The sequence below is a fragment of the Notothenia rossii genome (genome assembly GCF_949606895.1).
Source record: "Notothenia rossii genome assembly, chromosome: 12".
NCBI lineage: Eukaryota > Metazoa > Chordata > Actinopteri > Perciformes > Nototheniidae > Notothenia > Notothenia rossii.
In genome coordinates, this window is record NC_136911.1 from 2,686,281 (window position 1) to 2,712,906 (window position 26,626).

The 26,626-nt window shown below is 40.6% G+C and overlaps 1 protein-coding gene across 5 annotated transcripts in view; it reads left to right on the top strand.

The window, feature by feature from the left end:
- The window catches only part of sema5a (sema domain, seven thrombospondin repeats (type 1 and type 1-like), transmembrane domain (TM) and short cytoplasmic domain, (semaphorin) 5A), a 169,902-nt gene that overhangs the window by 62,489 nt on the left and 80,787 nt on the right, over window positions 1-26,626 (top strand). For all 5 annotated transcript variants that reach the window (XR_013804388.1, XM_079661723.1, XM_079661724.1 and 2 more), the window contains exons 5-9: window positions 3,143-3,205; window positions 8,389-8,487; window positions 16,085-16,298; window positions 19,488-19,773; window positions 22,158-22,293. Coding sequence is in view for 4 of the 5 variants with exons in the window: in XM_079661723.1 (XP_079517849.1) it covers window positions 3,143-3,205; window positions 8,389-8,487; window positions 16,085-16,298; window positions 19,488-19,773; window positions 22,158-22,293 (798 nt within the window). In the remaining variant the exon portion in view is untranslated. The remainder of the gene's footprint in view (window positions 1-3,142; window positions 3,206-8,388; window positions 8,488-16,084; window positions 16,299-19,487; window positions 19,774-22,157; window positions 22,294-26,626) is intronic.

Here is a 26,626-nt window from a genome sequence, read left to right on the forward strand (position 1 = left end):
TTTTGGGACTTTGCAGTCAATTACTCCCAAATTGTTCCCATTTACATACATTAGTAAGTACAATATTATCGTATGCAATGCAAATGCGGAGAGTAAGCAGTTGCACTAAGCCATAATCATCATTTAACAGCTGTACATGGCTTCCTTTTCCACTATAGTTGCTTTTCTCCACAGATGATTACAGTGCCATGATGGATATTTATTTTTCTTTTGGTCCGCTCACTAAATTGAATCCTGGTCCTCTCATCTTCTTTGTTTCCCCTGTGCGTCTCTATTTCGGTACAGAAAGCGGTCTTTTGTTACGCAGCTGATAAAACCGTGGATTATTATTTAACGGCAGCGCATTCCAGACATATTTCGGATCAGGACACATCCATCTTAGGAGCACAGTGTCTGAACAAAAGCATCTTAATGAGCTTTTAATGTTTCCTAATGACACCGGCACTTCTGTTCTTTACTCAGCACCATTTCAGGCAGGGCCGTCAGATAAAAAGGCTTTAGTAGTCAATGATGCCACAATATCCCCCACTAACAGGCTCGCAGACATCCCCGTGATGTCCTACAAATGTAAATAACACTCTGAAAATCTGCTTTGAAAAATATCTCAAATGGTGATGAATCGCCTTGCAATAATAAAATCAACCATTCTGCACCGATTAAAGTGATCCAAAGTTGTAATTTTGCATGCTATTATGATTGATTTCCACCCTGAGCATGAATGAGGAAGGGTTTCGGACCATTAACAGGCTTTTTCTCCCCCCCCCTCCCCTGCGATTAGCTAAAGCACTTTTTAGCGCCTACATTGAATTCAGCAGGGACTCGCCGGGCCGCTGCTGCTGTGCGACTTGTGCTGATGTGTGTGCTTTTTTGACTGTGGTTGCTGAGAATAGCCCGCTTTGGCCTGGAATGTGAACTGACACACACACACACACACACACACACACACACACACACACACACACACACACACACACACACACACACACACACACACGGAGAAGAGCAAGAGAGAAGCCAGCTCACATTAATACTCTGTATCTTATCCTCCCTGAATGGTAGCCCACACCCTGAGCTCTCTCTCTGCTAAGCTGTATCTATGTGTGTGTGTGTGTGTGTGTGTGTGTGTGTGTGTGTGTGTGTGTGTGTGTGTGTGTGTGTGTGTGTGTGTGTGTGTGTGCGTGCGTGCGTGTGCGTGCGTGCGTGCGAGCCTGTCTGTCTGTCTGTCTGTCTGTCTGTCTGTCTGTCTGTCTGTCTGTGTGTGTGTGTGTGGGGGGGGGGGGGACATACAGCGAGTTGGAAAGTGTTAGAAATTAAAATCAATGTTTTAATGGGGAAATGTAGTTTAAACATGCTGTCAGTTTTAATGCTCTTTTATACTGAAAAACCAGAAATTCTTGTGCACAAGCAGTTAAGCTTTTATTCTGAAAATCCTTCATCTCCGGTTAGCATTTAGCATGTGGCTAATATACGATTTCCTGAAGAGGTGAATTTAGTAGCGAAATGATATGGAGTGGTGCAAACCGAAGCCTACTGATTTAACACTACAACTATAGATGTCGAGATACTATCATGCTGAATATTAAATGAAGGTACAGTTTATTTGAATACATTGTTTACAGACGAGAGTAGCATGTGACAACATCCGGAATGACCGGAAACCAAACGAGCCGAGAAGTATTGTTTAGAGTATTGATTACAGCGTTTAGAATGTGTTAAATGAAAAGTGATGAAAGAGAATATGAGGAGAAACGGCATGTTAAGCATATATTGAATGTGAAAAGAACCTATCCTCTGTTTAAATGCAATAACGGACATTGGAGACGAGGTGAGCCGGCTGGCGGGGAGGAGCCAGCAGAGGATATATATAGCAGCGCCGGGGGAGAGATCCGCTGTCTTTCTTGCTCAGGAGAACCAGATCACAGCTGTTTGTCTGACGGAACAATATTCTGTCTGTAACACTACCGCGCCTTTTTTAATTAAAGTATCCCATTTGAATCTTTTCAGAGACTCCATTTAGTCTCATATTAAAGCTTCTCTCCTGGACGCGAGAATAAAGAACATATTTAACAAAAGCAAAAGCCTTGTCGTAAAACACAGAGAGGAGACTCCCAGAGGATTCTCACAGAGGAAATGAAAGAAAACATAAAACAGTCCGGATACCAAGGTGAAATCTAATATTCTCCGACAGTTGGCGATATTTACTGTAGCCCCTCTGAGGGTGAGTTTCTCTCTCCCCCCCCCCTCCTGGAAGCTAGCCAGGTTAAGACCGCATGAAACTCTGTGTCCAAGTTGAATATCTTCTAACTTTTTCGGGACTTTTCGTGACTTGCCGTTAAGCACATTATTGCACCAGCCAATTCTCCTGTTAAGTATTCTGTGCAGCTGCTCGGCGGTGACGTCTAATTCCTCCTGTCACACACCTGAGTGTCTTAGTGTTCCCGTGCTACCCCCGAGGCCAACGCTCATTTCATGAATAGAGAACTTTTTTCAATGAGAAAGAAACCCCACAGGTCACGATGAAATTAAACGGTAGAAATTGTGTCTTCACCCCCGGAGACCAGTCGAAGGCTTTATCTCCTCGTTCCTCCCGCATGCTGTTGTAAAATGTAAAAACCGTCCCTCTGTTTCTCCCTCACATGTAAATCACGTTGACATCCTCCTCTGGGGATTTGAAGATGCCTCCTTTCACCCTCATGCATAAATCAAACTGTGCAAACGTGTCACTCGTTATTCAGGTCTCTGCTTGCTTTTCACCTTAATTGGATTCTGTGTCTGTTTTTAAAACGGCTTAGAAACGTGCGTACTGTAAGTATGTAAATGAGGGATTGACAGTGAAAATGTCAAAATAACTTACTGTTCGCTTCTGTTTTAATCCTTTCCTCCCTCTCAAGTCATGAACACATCTATAAATATATCATCAGCTTCCATAAATCAGTGTCCTTTTTGACTGGTTTCTTTTCTTCTCTGACATTTTTATTGCTTCTGCTTTCTCTGGAATCTATTTGACTTTAAAAAGGAGGGAATGTCGCCCGTGTTGAGAGCCAGACATCGTTTTGTTTGGGTTCCCTGAGAGGATTTTAAAGTGGTTCATGTTTGGTGCTTCTCTTTAAACGTCACACTGTCCCTCTCTGTGTGTCCGCAGGAGGCTGAGTGGCACTGCGATGAGTTCACCAAGGGAGCCTGCTTCAGCCGGGGAAAGTCTGAGGTGAGTTTAAGTAATGTTTCAAATGTGCCACGCTGTTATATTGCTTTATCAGACACCTGTCAGTACGTCCAAAAACAAATTTCAATGTTCAAATAACATCTCGTCCTCAGTCAAAGGTGTGCGTCATCGCAGAGATACTGCAGGTCTGCTACCACGCTCACAAATCAAGACTTATCTGTTTCATTCAATCAAATCACTATTCATATCTTACACCTCTTTGAATATTTTTTTAGATGTATTTAAATGTCATGTGTTACCGTTATCAAACACGGTTGCAACTCTGCAGCTAGCTTGGTTTCAATAAAGAAAATGAAATGGATACTCCAGAGATAAAGTATTCAATTCACTTTGTTGATATGTTACAAACTGCACTTGCCATAAAGTAACTCAATGGCATCTTTTAGATTAATATTTCATTTACGTCTGGTCAATCAATCAATCAATCAATGTTTATTTATATAGCCCAATATCACAAATGTTACATTAGTCTCAGTGGACTTCACAGTTTGTACAGAATATCAGTATGACAATACGACACCCTCTGTCCTTAGACCCTCTGTCCTTAGACCCTCTGTCCTTAGACCCTCTGTCCTTAGAGCCTCTGTCCTTAGAGCCTCTGTCCTTAGATCCTCTGTCCTTAGACCCTCTGTCCTTAGATCCTCTGTCCTTAGACCCTCACATCGTACAAGGAAAAGCTTCCAGAGAAAACCCACAGTTTAAAGGGGAACATGGGAGAAACCTCAGGGAGAGCAACAGAGGAGGGATCCCTCTCCCAGGACGGACAGACGTGCAATAGATGCCGTGTGTAAATTGAAAAGATAATACATTTGCAACATAGGTAGTCCAAATGTTTGGAAATGCATGTGTGTATAATAAGAAGATGAATCCACGAGGATATCCATCCAGGACTTATGATCCAGGACCACAGCCACGACTCGCGATCCAGGACTCGCAATCCATGACACAGGACCGCAGGATCATCCATGACTCCGGATCCCGGCGTATATAGACACCAAAAAGAAAGACATTTGGGGAAGCAGGGTTAATCGGAACATGAGAGTACACAGGTATAGACAGAGAGAAGGAAGAAGTAAGATGTCCCCCGACAAACTAAGCCTATATCAGCAAAACTAGGGGCTGGTAAATGCTAATGTATCTCAAATGCTAAACCCAATGCTAGCAGCTCTGTGATCCTGTACTAAAGCACCGTGGTGTTTTGAGCTAAATGCTAACCTCAACATGTTAATATGCTCAGAATAATACCGTTAAATTGTTTGGATATCATTTTCACCTCGTACGGTGGAAGCTGATGGTGACATTGTGGTCCGTTTTGCTGGTATTTGATCATAAATTAATAATTGTTTAGATGTACAGTATATCCCTAGGAGAGCGCAGACCTGAGTGGGAAAACGTTTTTTTTGTATCTGCCCCTTAATTTGGATCCTCTTCAAAATGATATTGTTTCTTCCTTGGCCCATGCTTCACTTAAAGACTTAGTTTAAAAGAAATCAAGCCAGCTGTTATTTCCTTAATCCGGCTGACAAACAAACAGAACTTGGTAACTAGAAATCAAACCTTGATTACTGCTGAATACTTTTCTAAACTTCAAAGCCGCAGTCTCCAAAACAGGGAATGACTGTTCAACGTTTTCCTGTGGGTTTGGTTATCTATACAAATACGCAGTCTGACAGAAGAACTGAAGGCTACAGATGTCCGACTTTCCCAGCAGCATCTGTGAATAGAGAGGCTATAGAGAGAATTAATTTTTAAAGACAGATATCACAGAACTCTCATCATTTTACAGGCAGTGTTGAATCAGCTCCAGAGAACACATCAAATAGCCAGAGAAATACAAAGCCAAGTGTTGATGAAACTTTTTGAAGTCTGAAATGAAGCGCTTATTTATATGTGGGATTATCCTCCTAAGGGATCTTTATCAACTTGTTACGAAGTGAAAAGCTTGAATCCTATTTACAAGCCTCGCAAAAAAGGGAGTTCCTATTGTTTTTTCTTTTTCGTGCAGAGCTGTGTGTTTTTGTGTGTGGTTAGCTGGCATACTCTGCAAACAGCTGGGCTCGAGTATGAACTTGACTTGTAGGTGAACTGGTGTGTGTGTGTGTGTGTGTGTGTGTGTGTGTGTGTGTGTGTGTGTGTGTGTGTGTGTGTGTGTGTGTGTGTGTGTGTGTGTGTGTGTGTGTGTGTGTGTGTGTGTGTGTGTGTGTGTGTGTGTGTGTGTGTGTGTGTGTGTGTGTGTGTGTGTGTGTGTGTGTGTGTGTGTGTGTGTGTGTGTGTGTGTGTGTGTGTGTGTGAGTCTGTATGTCTGTCTGTCTGTCTGTCTGTCTGTCTGTCTGTCTGTCTGTCTGTGTGTGTGTGTGTGTGAGTCTGTCTGTCTGTCTGTCTGTCTGTCTGTCTGTCTGCGTGCGTGCGTGTGTGTGTGCGTGCGTGCGTGTGTGTGCGTGCGTGTGTCTGTGTGCGTGCGTGCGTGCGTGCGTGTGTCTGTGTGTGTGTGTGTCTGTGTGTGTGTGTGTGTGTGTGTGTGTGTGTGTGTGTATGTCTGTCTGTGTGTGTGCGTGTGTGTGTGTGTGTGTGTATGCACCGCTGTATAGTAATAGGCATGCAGGGGCCGGCCAGCCTCAGAAAGCTGAAGTGAATTACAGACCGAAGCTCCGTCAGTCCTGGAGAGTCGCTGCTGCCTCACAGATTGTGTTCCTCCCGGTTCTCTGAGGATCAGCTCTGTGACGCAGAATAGCATTAAAAGACTCTGTGCAGTTGAAAGGGCTTTTTGATGCTTAATACCTCGCTCAGCGCAGCAATATACCATCGCTTAAGCTATTACACAGACACCGTGCTTTGAGTACATTTACAAGTGATTGTCTTTTCTTTTTTATGTCCCCTAATGCACGCATCCACTCTTCTCTCGTGTATTTGATTTATCTCAACCGGGAGAAGAAAGCAGAGTTAAATTGACTTGACAGGACTTGATTGCTGTTTCTGTTTTGTTTTATAATGCGAGCAGCCTCGGTATTGGAGTGCAGACGGGGAACATTTGTCAGGAAGTTTTCGTAAACAAGTCAAGACTGTTAGGCTGTGCGAATATTACATATTCCCTTATTTACCTTGGAAAAAAACTGCAGCGGAGAATTGAATTATGCACCCCCTCCCCTCCTCTCAATCCTGCACAGTGTAATCACACAGATATATGGGCGAGTTTTACATACACACAAACGCATACACACACACACTTAGGCTGTGCTTAGCACCACAAACAAGTTGTTTTATGAGTCACCTTCATCTTGATAGGGGGAAATAAAAACCTCCTTCCTCTCCATCTCTCCTACAGTGCCCTAAATCAGACCATGGAGAGGGGGGGGGGGGGGGGAAGGGGAGGAGGCGTCACCCCGGGCACCTCAAGTGGCTCGGACACTTTGAGATTTACAAGGTTTTTAAATTTCCACGAGGGGTCCCAACTCCTTTCAGACAGAGGGGACTCTATGAGTTTATCACCTTCATCCCAGCACAAAACAAACACCGCTATTTGACTTGAAATCTGACGGCTGTTGTTCCGTTGATGGATTTCAGCGGTGAGCTTGCATGAAAGGCAAAAGTTCATAATGTTTAGCGGCCGTCAATCATTCGATCAATCCATCATCCGCCACGCTTTATTCTCGCACGCTTTTAACCAAGTGCTGAGAGGTTTTTTCTCAAAGCTCAAGCCTAAACCTCAGAGGAGCAAGCCCAAAAGAAAGTGTACTTCAAGGTAATTTAGACAATGTAGTAATGTGGAGAGAAGCTTATAACCGAACATGCTTTAATGATGAGGGACTCTCATTTCTGACCAATCAAGGCTTCAAGGCTTTTAGTGTATAGCTACAGTGTAGTTATGACAATCACAATCTTAGGTCACAGGCTCCTCCAACAGTGCAACACAACCAAAAAGTAAATACAATAAATTGCAGAATAGTCTAAAGTAATTGGAATATTGATATACAGGTATACTGTACACTGAACAAAACTATAAATACAACACTTTTGTTTTTGCTCCCATTTTTCATGAGATGAACTCAAAGATCTAAAACATTTTCTAAATACACAAAATAACCATTTCTCTCCAATATTGTTCACAAATCTGAAAAAATCTGTGATAGTGAGCACTTCTCCTTCGCCGAGATAATCCATCCCACCTCCCAGGTGTGGCATATCAAGATGCTGATTAGACAGCATGATTATTGCACAGGTGTGCCTTAGGCTGGCCACAATAAAAGGCCACTCTGAAACGTGCATTTTTGCTTTATTGGGGGGGTCTGGGGGGGTCCGAAAACCAGTCAGTATCTGGTGTGAGGGTTAGGGTTAGGGTTAGGGTTAGGGTAATGGTAATGTTGTGAATCGCGTGGCCCATGGTGGTGGTGGTGGGGTTATGGTATGGGCAGGCGTATGTTATGGACGACGGACAGAGGCCACTCGATTCACAACATTACCCTAACCCTAACCCTCACACCAGATACTGACTGGTTTGTGGACCCCCCCAGACCCCCCCAATAAAGCAAAACTGCACGTTTCAGAGTGGCCTTTCATTGTGGCCAGCCTAAGGCACACCTGTGCAATAATCATGCTGTCTAATCAGCATCTTGATATGCCACACCTGTGAGGTGGTATGGATTATCTCGGCAAAGGAGAAGTGCTCACTATCACAGATTTTTTCAGATTTGTGAACAATATTTGAGAGAAATGGTTATTTTGTGTTTATAGAAAATGTTTTAGATCTTTGAGTTCATCACATGAAAAATGGGAGCAAAAACAAAAGTGTTGCATTTATATTTTTGTTCATTGTAAATATAAGTCATTTAGACAAGAGTGGTTTCAATGGACTAATGTCGAGAGAAGCTTAAACCAAACATGCTTTAATGAAGAGAGACTCTCATTTCCGATCAATCAACAAAGCAAAGGCAGTTTTCTGAAGCGATCCCACGCCTGCTTTGTTTATCTCCCTTCATTGAGACCTGCTTCAGACCTGCTCCCAGTTGAATTAGGATGTGACGTGGCTGAGCTGTGAGGACATTAGCTTTGATTTGACTCTGTCCGGCTCGTCCACGTTTCAGAGTTTCCTTCTGAGGCTGCAGGTGTTTGTCTCACGAAGTGTGATTTAGAGTTTAGTGTGCTAACTGTGTGCTGATGTGTTTCCACAGGAGGAGTGCCAGAATTACATCAGGGTGCTGCTGGTGAACGGGAACCGGCTGTTCACCTGCGGGACCAACGCCTTCACCCCCATCTGCACCAACAGAACGGTACCCACATCTTTAACCTGCTGCTTCTGCCTCTTTCTACCATGCTACTTTTTGTTAAAGCAGCTTCACATGCATGCATATTCTTCTTAAATATTAGATTATGTCACCTATATTGTCACACAGCAGGAATAATACAGACAAAAGGTACAACTAAGCAGGTTTGGAAGAAGTACTGTGGTTTCTGAAGAAGTAAAGGTTGCTATATTCAATGGTAAAAGTCCTGCGTTCAAAATGATGTAGAAGAACACGCGTCAGCATCAATTTATACTTAAAGTATCAAAAGTTAAAATACTCTAAATGCTTAACGGTCCATTCCAGAATAATCTATATTAAATTATTGCATTACGATAAGTGGTAGGAGAAGTATTAAGATCCTTTACTTAAAGGTCACCTATCTTTTTATTTTTAGGCAATAGGTTTCAGATATATACAAATATATAAAAACATGTCTATGAAGTGTTTTGCTCAAAATACCAAACAGATCACCCATTCTAGCCATGCCTCATATCCCTCTATTTCACTTCCTGTTTCTAAAGTGCTGATTTGGGTATCAAGCTTTAAATAATTAAAGAGGAGGGGTCTGAGCTCATGCGGGACCCGGCAGCTACTGTCTAAACTAAATGCTGCCGTGATGAAACGCCATATCATGGATTATCAAGGATTCTCTCTGAAACAGTATGGAGCTCAAAGGCTTTCTCTCTTGCCGGTTATACCACAAGGTGAGTTCCTTTTTACTTCCTGCTTCTTCACACACATGCTCTCCAGTACAGGTTAGCTCTGAGTGTTAGCGATGCTAATGTAAACACCGACCATATTACGTCCAAAGCAGTCGGGCATTGTTTCTGAGAGCAACGTTTCTGATAGGGCCGTGGGTCCACATTTCAGATATTACGTCATATCGGACGCAAATCTGGATCAGCTCCGTTGTTCCCCGTTTTTAGAGATTTGGGTACGGAGGAGAAGAGAGAGGGTTTTATTTTCTGACGCTGCGTGAGTTCCCCGACACACCGGGGACACATTGATGTAGAAAAGACATCAGAAAGTGCATTTTGCATGATAGGTCCCCTTTAAGTAAAAGTAGATTTATGTCAAAATACTTCATTGTAAGTAAAAGTCCTGCATTCTGAAAAGTGAAGAAGTATTGTCAAGAAAATGTGCCTAAAGTATAAAAAGTGAATTATTCTGCATGGTAATGTCATATATTATTATATATGTGGCAATATTAGATTATTAGTATATTGGTATTATTCACTGTTGTTGACAACACATTACGGTGTTAAAAACGTTTTGTAATACATTGCATAGTTTTACTTTTCGGTACCTTAAACAGGCTTTATGTCTTATGTGTATAAATAACATGTCAAATATTAAGCGTTGACATTAATACTGTGTAGCAGCCAGTAATAACCTGAGTAAAGGTTATGAATTGCTCACTGCAAATCTTTAAAATAACACCTATTACCACAGGAGCGCTCCTTAATCAGTCATTATCCTTCAGCTCGGGGATCTGTCATGCCGGGTGAGCCTGTTAACAAATATGAATTGAATTGTTATTGATCAAAGTGACAATGTCAGCAGGAAAGGCCAAGGTTGATCAGCACATTTCATCAGGATGTGACGGAGGCGTGCTCTTCGTGTCACACCATGCACTCAGGGATGTAGACTCGTTATGAGATGAATGTTATTAAGCATCCAGAAGTTGTGTTTCCTCAAACTTGTTAAACATCCTAATCAAAATATTGCCTTAAGCTCATTACTCCCGATAATATGCCGATGACCTACGACTAATTATCCTTGTCCCATCTGTGCCCTTCTTCCTGAGTGATTGAAGTTATTATTTTTATCAAATCATTCTTCTTCTACATTTTGGTCTAATGGGATGTGTCTCTTTAATCTTTCTACACAGTCCTCTTAATCACATTTACTAGGATTAATAGTTCAAAGAGACTTATTTGTCATACATCTATAGAGTCATAACGCTGTTTCCCTGGCCTCGGTGCAAAACAACATCATTAACAAAAACTGCAGCAAGATACACGGCAATCCATATAGCACTATAATGCAACAATAGCCTGGATATTAACAGCAGTATATGAAGTCATTGCCTTTCATCTTTTGTATTCAAATCTCTTTTATGTGTCCACTAAGTCCTCTAAATCCCGTGTTTTAAGATATAGGATAAGAGATATTTTATTGTCATACATATACAGTGCAATAAAAAGCATTGCATCAGGGTCCCAGTGCAAAACAAAGGAATGAGCAAAAGTTGCAAGCTAGTAAAATATATATATAATACAAATATATATATATATAGTGCAGTAAGAAACATGTAATGCAATAAAAACACAATGCATATGAAGTAGCGTTAATACAGGTGGTGCAATACAATACATGCAATAACCCTTCACACTTTTATTTAAATTGAATTTGCCATTCTTGCACACTAATGTAAATAATATCCAATTGATATTGTGTTAGAGTTCAGATAATCAATATATTTTGTTCTTCACGGTCAGCTTTGATGTTTTAGCTTCTATTTAAGATGTTATATTGTATAATTGTTGATTTTCTACTCAGTTTTACATGCTGCTACAAGAAAAGCTATTCTCAATTGGGGATTAATGAAGTATGTGTTATCTTATCGTTATCTTATAACAACAGTAAAAGCAGTTTATGTTCCTGTAAGGAAAGGCAAGTTTATTTATACAGCACCTTTCAACGCAGGGCAATTCAAAGTGCTTTACAAAAATGAAAGACTTTAAGAAAATGGCATTTAAAAACAGTCATTAAAAAGCAAAGATATGTAAGTCAGTGAAGGCTGCCAAAGTTTCTTTATGCACTTTGTAACCTGCTGCTATTTTCTTAACCCTTAGAGGCATGAGTGGGTCTTTGTTGACCCGGTGAGGTGGCTTTCTTAAAGTATCTTTGTAATTACATTTTTTATCATTTCATATTCAAGCTATTCCTCAAAGAACATGTTTTGGATATCATGCCATTCACATTTTTAATTATCATTTTAAGAAATTGTAGTCTTTGTATTTCTACCCCAAGCTTCCATAAGTGGGTCAAAAATGACCCGCATGCATTTCCTCTGGGAACCTTTGATTCTTATCACCTGTTGCTGTCAGGAATACATTCACTGTGGAGCACACAGACGACATCACACGTGACACCTCTCAGGAAGATTATTTTACACAGCAAGATCTGATACCTGTCAGTATAATAATAATAATAATAATAATAATACTAATAATAATAATAATACATTATATTTGTATAGGGCTTTTCAAGGACTCAACATCGCTTTACAATATAAGGGAAGGTTATGGTGGGGGGTATAGGACTATCAAACTTGATCAACCGGCATGGATTGATGGGGGGGTGGGGGCTATGAGTAGACAAGAGGAGAAGAGATGAGTTTTGAAAAGGGACTGGAATACTGTGAGGGTCTCAGAATAGCGGAGATCTTTGCATCGATATGCTCCAAACTTTTATTTCAAAATGTAAAAAAAATGTCTGAAATTATAAATAGTGAAAAATTCAATATAAAATGTTTGTAGTGTGAACCAAAATATAATACTAAATATTATACACGTGATTTCTCTTAACCAAAATGACAAAAATGGCATGAAAACACATATTATTCTAATACGGGTCCTTTTTGGGTCCAGCCACTCTCAGGGCATCGAAGGGTTAAGTAAAGTGTTTTGAGCTGAAACCCATGTTTCTCTTTTTAATAACAAGTGCCTACTGAAGGTAAGTATGTAGCAACATTTAAAATGTCAGATTATTGCTTACCTTATCAAACAGCTCCTTCGGTGGGATCTGGAGGCAGCCGCAGTTTACCACCTTGACATTTGTTTTGGTCCAACAGCACTACGCCCAAAGGTCACAGGCTCATAATGGCTGTTTGGTGCTGTGAAAATACATATGGTTGAAATGCCATGACATTATTATCGCAGTATTTCATCAGCCGCTGTCATTTTTACCAACTGAACGTCCGTTAATGTGAAACACTGATCGGGGCCCAGGACTAACGCTCAGACAGATTTACGATGGTTGGTGATGGATGAACCGAGGAGCCGCAGAATACTCATTTAAGTTTAATAAGTCCTCCGAGGTTATACATTAAACACATGTTAATCCATCTGACTCTTAGCCGAGCTGCCACTGATGGTGACCATGAGCATAATGAGAATACTGCAGGGAGGACGTCTTTAAATAAAAGATCACAATAATATTCCTCCATTTTAAACTCTTAGTCATAGATGTAGCTGTCATTGTAATTATTGCATTCTTTCTATATATGGATTGTTGTTATGTGAAGTAGTACAATGCACACATAGCTTGATATTAATATCATACAATAATCTTTTACATTTTTCGTACAACTTTTCTATAATTTCTGTAAATGAGAAACTGTACTTATATACAATCAAATTGGTTTTTTCGTTGCATCTTAAGCAAATGTATTTAAGAAAATGGCCAATAGTAGCAACAGAATTTCATAATTATCATTGATTATCAGAATTGGTTTGGATTTCTGTATAACTCAACTTTGACTGGATATGCTTTTACAATAAGCACCATCATTTGGAATAAAAATAAATAACCATAGCCGTTCAACATAGTTTAAAGTTTGGGGTAATTCACATGTGCTGCTGAGACCTTTCCCCTTTGTTTGCAGTCTTTATGCTAAGCTGAGCTAATCGACTGGAGGCCCTGATTCTGAAGAACACGTGTGATGTTTAAACATTATGCCTAAACTTATTATTACTAAGTATGTTCAAGACTAAAGTTACCCCTTCTGTTTCGCTTACGTGACACAAAGCTACGAGGATGTGTCGTTTGAATCCACAGGGGAATATCAATGAAAATCCTGTCTTTTGAATAAAGCTTAAAGCTAGATTTCCTGTCATTATTTGAATTTAAATTGCAGCCGTAATAGCTTCTCAGTAGCAGTAGACACAGCACCCTACTGTGAGCGCTGTCTCTATCTAAAAGTCTCTATCAGAGGCATTCAACGTCACTTCACCCACACAGCTGCACCACAGAGAAGACTTTCACACAAAATGCAACGGATGCACTGCAGTCCGTCTGTCTGTCCCTCCTCCTCCTGGGTTTCTTAATACTCCCGATTGACCCAAGAACACCCCGCGGAATGAGCCCCGTCAATACAGGGCTTTCATCTCGGTCCGGTGGAGACACAGGGCTGCTCTGTTGTGCTTTTGGTCGGGAGTTAACAGGACCTTTGAGCCAAATCGACCGTCTCCAGGAAATTGGCCGAAGACGAGTCTCGCCCCCTGAGAGGAAGAGTTGTCTACAGATTATTCAAAATGTGTGGAGGAGGGATTGAATCTGTGCTGTCACTGGGAGTCCTCTGTGGAGCTGTGATTGATTTGACAGAAAACTAATTGCAAATGACATCACTTTAATTATCATATGTGGACTTTTGGTGCAATCTTTTTTCCGTCAGAATTGAAGCTTGTATGGAAAGCACAGACCAGGAGCTAATCCTCCATACTATGTTTACTTTTGCACCATCAAATATAATTACATCTTGGATTTGAGAAATGCATTGCTTCCTTTTTGGGTCTTCTGAGTCACTGAGCTATGACCCGTCCTTTTTTTTAATCGAGGAAAAAGTGCAGTAAGCCGGGGTCGTGCTGTAAAGTATTTTTAAAAGCAGGGAGTTTTTTTGGCAGAATATGAAAGGCAGAATCCGAGGGAACACTGCGTCTCACATCAAGTCTTTTTTTGACCCCGAGCTGCTTCTCAAAGATGTGGTTAAATAATGTTATAAGCAGACAAACATCTGGATGTCCTGCAGAGACAACAGCCACTAAAACTCTTTAAGAGGAACTCCATTTAATAATCCAGTTGTAGTTATTGCTTGGCTGTCAGGCTGCTTCTCTGTGTGTGTTTTTATGTTGCTAATGATTCAAAATGCGTTCTCTGATTATGTTCTGTGCTCCTGAAGGTCCTGCTCGTATATATATCGCAGTCTGTGTTTCTCAGTAGATGTAAACCAAACAAAACATAATGAGATTGGGTGTTTTTTAGTCTGTCTGCGTCATTTGCATATTGGCAGAAACAAACAAAACATTACCAGACCTCTCCGGTTTGCATTTTAATGTTGCCCTTTGAAACGCTGTCCTATATTTATATGCAGGTGTTTTTACAATGAGGGGAAATGCATCTTTGTTTTTGTTTCTTAGCTCAAGGGGAAACTCATTTTCTCCATGTTGTGTTTTGGCAATACCTGTCAGTTTCTGTTATTCCTCCTTCCTGTCTATCTTTAGAGTTAAACTCGGGTAAACATTCAGCGCGAATATCACTTCATTTCATTTGTATTTGTTCCGTTCATGGTGTGCACAACTTAATGTATAACAATTATTTACATAACCGTACCCCAAAAGGAGCGGGGAGAAGAAAATAATCTTATATTACCTGCCCCTTTCTCCCAAAAGCCTGTCCTTCATATTTTCTTATTCACAGCCAATCATAACAGTGCCGTAGGAAAATAAGAGACACAACTTAGAAAAATAAAATACTTTGTTCCCACTTGACAGTTAACGGAAAGAAACAAAACACCTGCATGTGTGAGTTTCCCCTTGTTAGAAAAATATCTCTTGGCTTGAGCTTGAATCTCAGGATCCATGTATCTGTGATCCTCTCCAGAATGGAAGGAGTCATCACATACAGAGCATCAGCTAGTTCCTGAACAGTGTCCTTCACATGCTGATATCCAAGAGAGGGAGTTACACAGTCACAAGATGGAGGAATAGAAAGCAGTATTCAATGTTTACTTCAGATTAGCTCCACGTCAGAAATGAGCATGCTTGTCATATTCTGGCTTTTTCTCGAAATTGTGTATTTTTCTAAAAAATGTCAAAAAACTTACTTTTTCAAAAAAATCTCAAAAAACTTACTTTTTCTAAAAAATCTGACTTTTTTCAAAAATCTCAAAATTCTGTCTTTTTTCTCAAAATCAAAAAATTCTGACTTTTTTCTCAAAATCAAAAAATTCTGACTTTTTTCTCAAAATCAAAAAATTCGGACTTTTTTCTCAAAATCTCAAAATCCTGTCTTTTTTCTCAGAATCAAAAAATTCGGACTTTTTTCTCCAAATCTCAAAATTCTGTCTTTTTTCTCCAAATCAAAAAATTCTGTATTTTTTCTCAAAATCTCAAAATCCTGACTTTTTTTCTCAAAATCTCTAAGAAGGAGTCATCACATACAGAGCATCAACTAGTTCCTGAACAGTGTCCTTCACATGCTGATATCCAAGAGAGGGAGTTCCACAGTCACAAGATGGAGGAATAGAAAGCAGTATTCAATGTTTACTTCAGATTAGCTCCACGTCAGAAATGATCATGCTTGTCATATGTCTCTCTCCATAGAGGCTGAATCATCATGTTAATCACATAGCTATCATATGCCTCAAACAGTCCTGATGCTCTTCTAGGTAATCACACATCCTGTCATGTTCACAGCTACAGTTGGGATACCTTTGTTATCATGTGACTCTGATATTGGAAGAGGACATTCAGTATTTTCTACCCCTCTCCTCACCCTCTGTTTCTCTGTGTTGCAGCTGACAAATTTGACGGAGATCCACGATCAGATCAGCGGGATGGCTCGGTGTCCGTACAACCCGCTGCACAACTCCACCGCGCTCATCACCTCCAGCGGGGAACTCTACGCCGCCACCGCCATGGACTTCTCCGGGCGAGACCCCGCCATCTACCGCAGCCTGGGGGGTCTTCCTCCTCTACGCACCGCCCAGTACAACTCCAAGTGGCTCAATGGTAAGGGACTGTCCAATTTGTATGTTTAAGCATCTCACTTCCAGCTGGTCTGCTCCTGTTATTAATTAAACTGATCTATTAGTCACTACTGTCTATCAAATTGTAATGATATTACTGCATGAATGTTACTTAACAGACTGGTTTGTCCTTTGTTCATGTATGTCTGTAAGACGTTGCTTTTGTCGGGACCCCCTCGAAAACAAGATTGTGCATCTCAAGGGGTTTATCCTAATAAATAAATGTCTATGTATAGAGTCCAGATATACACTGAACAAAAATATAAATGCAACACTTTTGTTTTTGCTCCCATTTTTCATGAGATGAACTCAAAGATCTAAAACATTTTCTATAAACACAAAATAACCATTTCTCTCAAATATTGTTCATAAATCTGAACAAATCTGTGATAGTGAGCACTTCTCCTTTGCCGAGATAATCCATCCCACCTCACAGGTGTGGCATATCAAGATGCTGATTAGACAGCATGATTATTGCACAGGTGTGCCTTAGGGTGGCCAAAATAAAAGGCCACTCTGAAACATGCAGTTTTGCTTTATTGGGGGGGTCTGGGGGGGGTCCGAAAACCAGTCAGTATCTGGTGTGAGGGCTAGGGTTAGGGTAATGTTGTGAATCGAGTGGCCCATGGTGGTGGGTGGGTTATGGTATGGGCAGGCGTATGTGAACACAGGCCACTCGATTCACAACATTACCCTAACCCTAATCCTAACCCTCACACCAGATACTGACTGGTTTTCGGACCCCCCCAGACCCCCCCAATAAAGCAAAACTGCACGTTTCAGAGTGGCCTTTTATTGAGGCCAGCCTAAGGCACACCTGTGCAATAATCATGCTGTCTAATCAGCATCTTGATATGCCCGTGCAGCAGTGCTTCTCTCCTAGTAGCAGCACCATGATAGTGGTATATGAAGTAAACTGAGCATTTCTCATCAATATCCTAGAGTCTCTGCTATTCTGATACAAGAGAGATGTCTTTTTATGTAAATGTGTGTCAAAAACGTACAGAAAAACTGACATCTTACAAGTAGGCCAGATATATAAATAGACATGTTGTTTAAAAAACCTGAATACGTGCCTCTCTCCTGGGTGCAGGGTAACCCACAGTAAACCAACATACATCAACATAGCAGCGCAAACACTACTAGACACTACTTAACTACAAAAACGATGTGTTTTGAAGAACACATTGATACCAGCACACGTAGGAAAAAAGTATTAACAAGTTACATTTCAAAAGAACAATATAGCTAACTTTGTGATTTGCATGTCGCTTCATCAGATGTTCTTTGTGTGCTTTAAATAATCTTAAATAGACTTTAAAATCACAATTAACACACAGTAGCAACTAGATACACACCTAACAATTCAAACAGCAGTGGGAGAAGAACTCAAACCTAGAAGAACTCTAGTCTGTCGTTCAAAATGTTACTAAAGTAAAAGTGTATGTACTTATCGTCGTTCTCCTGCACCGCTGAGAATACAATATTGCATTTCCGTTACGGTGTATTAATTATAATGTCCTACAACAGAGTAGATATGTTCATAAGATAACACAGGCTTCCAACATATATATAGGGTGAATGATAATGTAATTAATAAATAGCATAAAGTAGATTTGTATTTCACCCTTCACAGCTCTTGAACTTGAGCTCTGCAGCTTTTGGTGATTCATAGTTTTGCTCAATATTTAATCATGGCAGATGTTTGTCTAACACGGGAGTATTTCTCCAGAGAGAAAGAGAAGACCCTCTCTCCACACTTTCTTCTGTAGCATCTTATCCGTTCAAACTATTTCTAACGTTTCTAAGCAACTAGCAAATCTTTATATTCACCCCAGCTTTTTCTGTAAGGATTGTGAAATCGTCAGAAATCGATGTCTGCTCTCGCTGAAAAGTTCAGACGGGAGAACTTCAGGGTGTCCAGCGGTTCAATCAGTGTGTTGTCAGCAAGTGACTTTTATTTGATTCACATTTAAGCTAAATTGAAAAACTAAATTAAAAGCCACCACATGCATCGCATCTCAGCAACCCTCTGGGAAAAGGTTTAATAACTAATTGTATGGCGAATTGATTTTTCTCCCTTCTGTCTCCCCCATGCACTGCCCTCCGAAGGTGCAGAGGAGAAATGAGGAGGGGAGGGAGGGGGACACACACACTCTTTCATTTAAAGGAGAATTAAATCACTGTCAGAGAGAATAAAGTGTGCGGTTTACATCCAATAATGTCATACATAAAGATGGAGACGAGGTGGTGGAGCTGGCGTGCTTCAGAGCTATTATGCTACACCTGTTCCGCTCATTTCTCATCCTAACCTTTAGGATTGGGGAGTGAGCAATGAGTGTTCTTATTACGACACAATGTCATTAATAACATGGCCCGTGGTTATTAATCCTGATCACCTGCTGTGGTGTGGGGGCCTCTCTCACACACACACACACACACACACACACACACACACACACACACACACACACACACACACACACACACACACACACACACACACACACACACACACACACACTGCGAGTCAATCAGTCATTGCGCTCCCTCTGAGCATTAAATAATGTTTCTTCTTCCTTTCTCTGCCCTTCATTTTTCGTGAACTCTCCTCAGTTTTTAGTTTTTCTATCTCGTTTTATTATTCCCTATGTTTGTCCTCATGGGACCTACAGTACATTGTATGGCGTTTTATTTTACTGTTGTTTTGTATTTTTTATGTATTTGTTTGTATATTACACTCTGTCGTGTCTTTTCATAATGTTCCTGTAATTGTATTTATGTTTTAAACAGTGCCCTAAAACACCGTTATACAACGAGTCAAATCCAGGTTAAAGATCAGGTTTAGATGAACAGATAGTGATTAAACAGGTTGTTAAATGTTATAATGCCACATAAAATATATTTATTTTAGTTTTTTAAGCATCATTAGAGCAAGGAAGCTTTACAGATAACATTGGATCTGTGTAATCCAAGCTATTGACGGTCCCTAAGTGAAACAAAAAAAGGCATTTTAATTATTAATTAGAGTCTCAAATGTATGCCGAATTCAAGAAGGAACCATGTTAACTAATACAATATATGTAGTTATATTGTAATATGTGTGTGATTTTGGCAAAACCAATTATAATCTTAAATGTAAACTTTGATTTGATGTTTTCTCCCGCCGCAGAACCCAACTTCGTCTCCTCCTACGATATCGGCAACTTCACGTACTTCTTCTTCCGTGAGAACGCGGTGGAGCACGACTGCGGCCGGACGGTGTTTTCCCGCGCAGGAAGAGTTTGTAAGAACGATATTGGCGGACGCTTCCTGCTGGAGGACACGTGGACGACCTTCATGAAGGCTCGACTGAACTGCTCTCGACCCGGAGAAATCCCCTTCAACTACAACGAGCTGCAGGGAACCTTTTACCTGCCGGAGCTCGAGCTGCTGTACGGCATCTTCACCACCAACGTGTGAGTTACAAACGCTCAATCAGTTCAATTTAAAATAGGGGCCAGACAATAAACAGGAAGTATTCATCATTCGATTTACTTACACATCTAGAATTGGAGAGTTTGTGTATCAAACAGAAACATTTACAAGCAGAAAAACGCCAAGAAAATACCCTGAAATGAATCTGCTTAATGTTGCAAAACATTAATTATATCACTCTAAACTTGTTTTTTTCAAATGGTAATGATATTATATAGCTAAAGGAAAGGGATGGTATAAATAAAATGCATTTCAGAGTAAATAAACTTGCAAAAGTCCCTGTCACACTGTCCCGAAATTGACACCCGATGGATACACGAATATGGAATTGTGAATTTGGCACGAAGATGGCCCCGAACCACACGAAGGCAACATTTCATTTTCTATTACATTTAAGACATACAACTGCAACGAAAGTAACAAAAACAATGATGTTAAAGTACGATGATACTGTACTGATATTTTCAGACTTTCTTCTTTACTTTCTCCGTCTTTATATGTAGAAGATAATTAAGTTTTCTCCGTCATGTTGTTTCCATAGCAACAACAACTTCCTGTGAACTCGCCTTCAAAATAAAACCAGGAAGTTAACCTAAATTACATTTAAGACATACAACTGCAACGAAAGTAACAAAAACAATGTAATATCCTTTTCAGTTTCACAGAACACAAATTGGGTTATTTACATAATATGTTTACATGATTTTGTTCAAAAACAACCAGATGGACACACGATAAAGGACATTTTCAAATTCGGGCATTTTTCGCCCCGATGGAACCGATGATCAGACGAAGATGACACAATTTGACGAGATGCCCTCACGGGTGCCTTATGAAAATGAACCTTCGCAAGGTCCTTCGGCAACTTTTTGGCATCTTAAAGATTTTGCCACCGCTCGCGAAGTTGCTGCCGGAGCCTGAGAAACTCCACCGGCGGTCATACGATGGCCCTCACGAATGGCCCGATGTTGTTACGATCAGAGCCGAACTTGAACATTTCCTTTATCGTGTGTCCGTGTGACGTGTGTCCGTGTGACGGGGGCTTTAGAAGACATTTAGTGTATTGAAGATTTGACATATTTACCCAACAAATGCAAAGCAAAGAAAAACAATGACCACACACACTTCACTGTTGGAGTCCACTGACAAAATGTGTGACGATTCACCACATTTGTGTTTCTAATCAGCGTTGATGGTAAATGTAGTCGTTTGAAGTCCTCATTTTGTTGAATCCTCTAACATCTCCATCTACAAAGTCCTTATTCTGTTCTGTTATTTGCACACACACTTCTTTGAAATGAATCCAGCCTTTGTAAATAATTAGATGAAGGCAATTATCGAGTCTTCAGATTCAAGTTTTCAAAAGTTATTTTCCAAATAACTCCCCAGTCTGTGTCTCTCTTTGTCTGAATGAAGCAAAAGGAGATCAGAGAGGAATCAGAACTTCTTTGTTGATTTTAATGCACCCGCAGAATAGCTTCATGAATAATTCACCTGTTGTTGGCACCACGTTGTCAGCTGAGTAAACACAATGCACTTGGACTGCATTAACTAGACATGTGACCTTTGTAGCTCGCTCACGCTGAGCATATGAAGTTGAGTGATATATGACAGCGATGTTTACATTTACGTGAATCTAAATTTGAATTTCCAGTCGAAAAATCCACCCATAAACATACAAACGTGACATTTAAATCCCATGAAAGAAACATATCATCACTTATTGATGTTGACACTGTGTCATGCACATTGGGGGAAAGAGATGGGATGCATCCATGGATGAAAAGCAATATTTCTATTGTCACAAGCACGCTTTTTTTTTTACTTTCTCATTCCTACACTATTATTAAAAGCTGAGTAATCTATTCTTTATGGTCATTGCCTTCCCAAAAAGTCCTTTTGAAGGGTATTGGAAACATTCCCCCTGCAGGCACAGAGTTTAATGAACAGCCGCAGTGGATTATAATTCAGCGCGCCCAGTTTAAGTTGAGACTTAATACTCTCATTTTTTACTTTCTCTTTGGACGGAGGACTTGTTGAAACTGACATCTTTAAAAGTCAAAGCTGTATTTCAGGCCTGAGATCTACAGTTAATCAGACGGCCCGGCAGCTTAATTGTGTCCTGTGGCTAGATTTATCATCCAATAATAACGATCACTTACGTCTGTCGGTCCGCCGTTTGATTTGTATTGTTGGGTGGGAATAAAACAAACACACAGAGGTCAGATTTACAAATACCAACACAATCTGAGAGTTATTTACAACTGCTTCGGGGTCATTTCCTAAATTATTTTCATCCAACACTTCCCTCCTTCATCCATCATCCTCTCACTGTTTCCTCTCTGTTTTGTTCTCCTGCGTTCAGAAACAGCATTGCTGCGTCTGCGGTGTGTGCCTTCAATCTCAGCGCCATATCGCAGGTTTTCAACGGGCCCTTCAAGTACCAGGAGAACTCCCGCTCAGCGTGGCTGCCGTACCCCAACCCCAACCCCGACTTTCAGGTAACAGAACACACCACTGAAACGAGCTGAATGCAGATCAGATGCACGCTGAAGGCTCTTTGAGCACGTTGTCTCTCAGTGATCCTGCTGTTATGTTAAATGTTTGTTGTTTGTTTTTCATGTGTTGTTTCTTGATATCTGTCTGTTGATGTTACACATGGAGCTGCTCTGATGCAAATCACATTTCAGACTTGATCCGACCATTTGCACAGCGTTTGCACCTGCTAAACCTGCACAAAAATACATTTATAAAGTTCAGATTCTTAATGATCTTTTGTTCATGCTTGAGGGGATCTAAACCCAACGCACTAAGCTATATATATAACTATTTTTTTTATCTTTAATACTTTTTTATGCATGCTTTTTTTTGGATGAAAAACAAATGGTGTGGTTTGAAAAGTTGTGCGGACATAAGAGGAGAGAAGATTTTTAAATATTCTTCCACATATAGTCTTTTATGCAATGTAATCAGCGGATGAGTTTGAGGTCAGAGCAGATCATTACAAAGATAGGAACAAAATAAACTATGCCAAGAAATGTTATTGATCGGTGCATGCATGATTTATGGGCATTTTATAATTAAAAAGCATGGGTGGATGTTTCTTTTAGCTTATGGCAATGCACATCCATTTATCCTATATATATACATTCAATGTTATGTTTCCTTAGCATGCAAACAAACCTTTCTTTTAATGTGTTAGCTAGCAGTTCTTAGTGCCAGCTATCTTTTAAACTGTTAACAAAGTCTGCTTCGAAAAATAATGGAGACAAAATTGGGACTATTTAAAAAAGTGATCGGGAAATGTCTCCAGCATCTCCAGTTGAAATGACACCTACTGTGCTCTGGACGCCTTAAGACAAGAATGCATGTGGTGTACAGTATGTGAATCCATCCAGCCTCTTCTTCTCATTAATTTCCTCTCCTTCAATCACCGCTCTCTCCGAAAACATTTACCACCGCTCGTTATAAAATCCCGTCCTTTTTCACCGTGGCTCAATCGTTCCTTTACGGTGTTTCATAGCCTCGTTATCTGAACTCCGGTCCCCTTTCTAATAAACTGTCCATGTTTCGCACAAGCGGCACTTTATGATTATGTTTTATGCCCTCAGTCTTAAAACTGAGAGCAGTGCCAGGTCACTTTATTCAGATGTTAGTCACTGCTCTGCTGAGACACAGAGGAACTGTTTTATTAGCCAGAGTGTTTCTCAGTGTTAGCGCGCTTAGCAGATAGCAAGGGAGCTAATCCACGCCGCTCTCCGTGAAGGATTGAATTCCCTCTGAGGTCTCGCTGCCAATCTGTGACACACGCCTCACTTCCACACATGTTTCCCATCACGGGCCCTCTATCATGTTTCTGTCAACCCAGCAGCCCGCGGAAAAATGCTATCGAGAAGTCACACACACATTATCTGTAACGACATGCAGGAGATGGGGGATGCTGGAAAAGTGCTAGCTGTGACAAGAAAAAGGAAAGGCATGGATCTCCAGTATGACTTAAAGGAGCTCATATCTACGTGTCTGAAATCCCCCTACCTTCAAGAAAACCCATTCCTTCTATCTGACCACACATTTATTCTGCTTAGCATACTGTAGGTACATCAAAGAGCAGTTTCGATATACCATAAGCTTTTATGAGGCTGTGTTCCTCAAGGATAAACCAGCATCAGTTCTCCCTCTCCATCCTCATCTCTCTCTTACGCTCCGGCACACTGCCTGCCCCTCACCAGTGGACCGATACACACTTTATCTAGGTTTCAGTGACATCTTCATCAAGCATTTGTCAATGTTGGAGGATTAGATTTACGAGCACAGGATTTATGGCCTGCCTCGTTCTTTTTTTTTTTACCGCCCCTTTGTTCACACACACACAACTAAAAGAGACTATCGCCTATAAAAGCCACATACATATCCTCTGTACACAAATACGCCCTCAAAAATAGGTGGTTGTTGATTGCTGTCAAATAGGGATAATTATCACCGTGAAGCCGTCGCTCAACGCACACACTGCTCATTCATTGAGGACTTCATTCCCTTTCTGTCTGCAGAGAAAAAACGCCTCTGTATTTGAACCTCATGGATTGATACTGGCTGTGAGTCATGTGCGTTGAGTTTAAGGAGCTGATGGCGTCTCTGTGTTGAAGGGGATTTCTGTCACACTGTAATTGCTTAGTTTACAAATGCGTTAATTGTAGATGTCCATACAGAAACGATATGTCATGAACTTTTTAGAAAATCCTTTTTATTAATGACACTAATGGCCTTTAAGTGACATTGATTCAGCATAGCTAGCTGGCAATTTTGTACATTATAATCCATTGAATTTTGACCAGACAAAGCAATAAATACAAATGTTTAGTACCTGAAATGATAGGTTGCATTATACTAATGAACATGCCTTTGCAAATTAGTTTACCAGCTTACGTTACGGTACAACTAACGCCAGATCCATGCAGCAAAGCTTCAAAGTGAATGCCACCTCGCTAATGATGTTATTTTACAAACCATAAAATATTTGCAATGTAAAATGATAATTGAATGTACATTGCTATATATAGTACCTTCAAATGAAAGGCAAAATGTGTGGTTTGCACATTACTTTATCAGCTAACGTTACGTAGAAGCAATGCAAAACCGTCTTCAATCATTTAAACAGAAATCAGTCCACAGGCTTTTAAATCCGGACAAAGTTTTAATAGTTACAGTCGATTGAAATATTGAGCCATTAACACTTGCACATTGTTGCATATAGTACGTTGTAGTTAGAGTCCAAGCCAAATGCTGCTGGAAAGTTTGATATATTTCAGAAACAACAATCAAGAGTACTTTGTGCTTTCCTTTCAATACGTATGACAATGTGGTGCCAACACTGATCAAATGTTACCTGAGATATCAGCACGATGCTGACATTTGAAGTGACCTGAAAGCATTTTAAACAAAAGCCCATTTCGCAAAAAACATGGTGTAATACATATTTCTCTGAGGCACTTATCATCCTGGCGCAGGGTGCTGATGATGAGCGGGAGTGTTAGATGGGCCCTCTGCCGAATGGAGGTTCTGTCCCTCACCTTCACTGTTCTGAGGAAATCACCACATCTGTCTCTCTGTCCATTCAAACATTTCATAAACCCTCGCTGGTCAGAGCCTAGCTTTGTCTCCGTGTGACAGAAATACAATCAGGCTCACACTTGGACACACACATGCACGCAATGCAAGGCCAAACCACGAAAGCAAACCTTAGACATATGTTATTATGAAACCCTCACCACACACACACCCGCTACATTTATCCCATAAGCAAGAGGCACATTTAAGGAGTGTTGCTTTCCCCTGTCCTTCAGGGCTTTAATTTCCCATCTCCTGATGTGGCGAGGGCGCTGATCCGTTGCCCATCTCAGGGAAGTCCACCATGATTCTCTTCTGTCAGCCCAGGGAAAGGCGAGGGATTGATCTGTTTAAAGTGTCCGTTTCTTCTGCAGCTAGTCAGCAGGAACTAATCTGCAGCCAAGGTCCACTCTCAGCTTAGTGCGACGAGTCTGCGCTCGGTTAGCCCGGAGCAAAACAGTTCAAAACAAAAACAGTGCCAGTGTCGTTTGGGTTGGTTTAATTGTCGTGCACGGCTTATTTTAGTTTTCTCTGCTCCGTGTCTTGGAGACTGTTCTTTGTGTGCGGGGCCTCGTTCACTGACAAGGACACACATGGTTAGCTGTAGTCATCCAGCTCTGCCTCAGCTGGCCTGGCTTTGTGGTGCACTTAGTCACATTCTGCTTGGTGGGAAACAGGCTCTGCATTCCCACGCTAAAAAGTATGAGAAATGTCACAATTTGACATATTTCTCATTTAATGCAATGCTTTTTAAAGGGTTTGAAGAATTGAGAGATATATAAAACACACAAAGTTATTGTTCAGTACAAATTGTAACAGTTGTCTGCTGCACTTAGTCACATTCTGCTTCCCACCCTAAAAAGTACGACAAATGTCACGATTTGACATATTTCTCAGGTAATGCAATGCTTTTTAAAAGGGTTTGAAGAAGTGAAGGATATATAAAACACACAAACCTTTCAGTACAAATTGTAACAGATTTTCCCTGGCCCGCATGCTACAGACACATAAAGGGAATATTCCTTTCCAGCACTTTCTGTTTTAGTATGCAAGTGGTGCTTCATCTCCATAATGCAGCCTTTCTCTGTTTAATATTCTTTGTAATGTTGGTTGGAAGCTCTTTCAGCTTGGAAAGCAATATTCAGATTGCCAAACACTCAATTACTATTTGTTTCACATATAAAATAAATAACAACTAAATAAATTAACACTTTCTGTTGTTAAAAACCT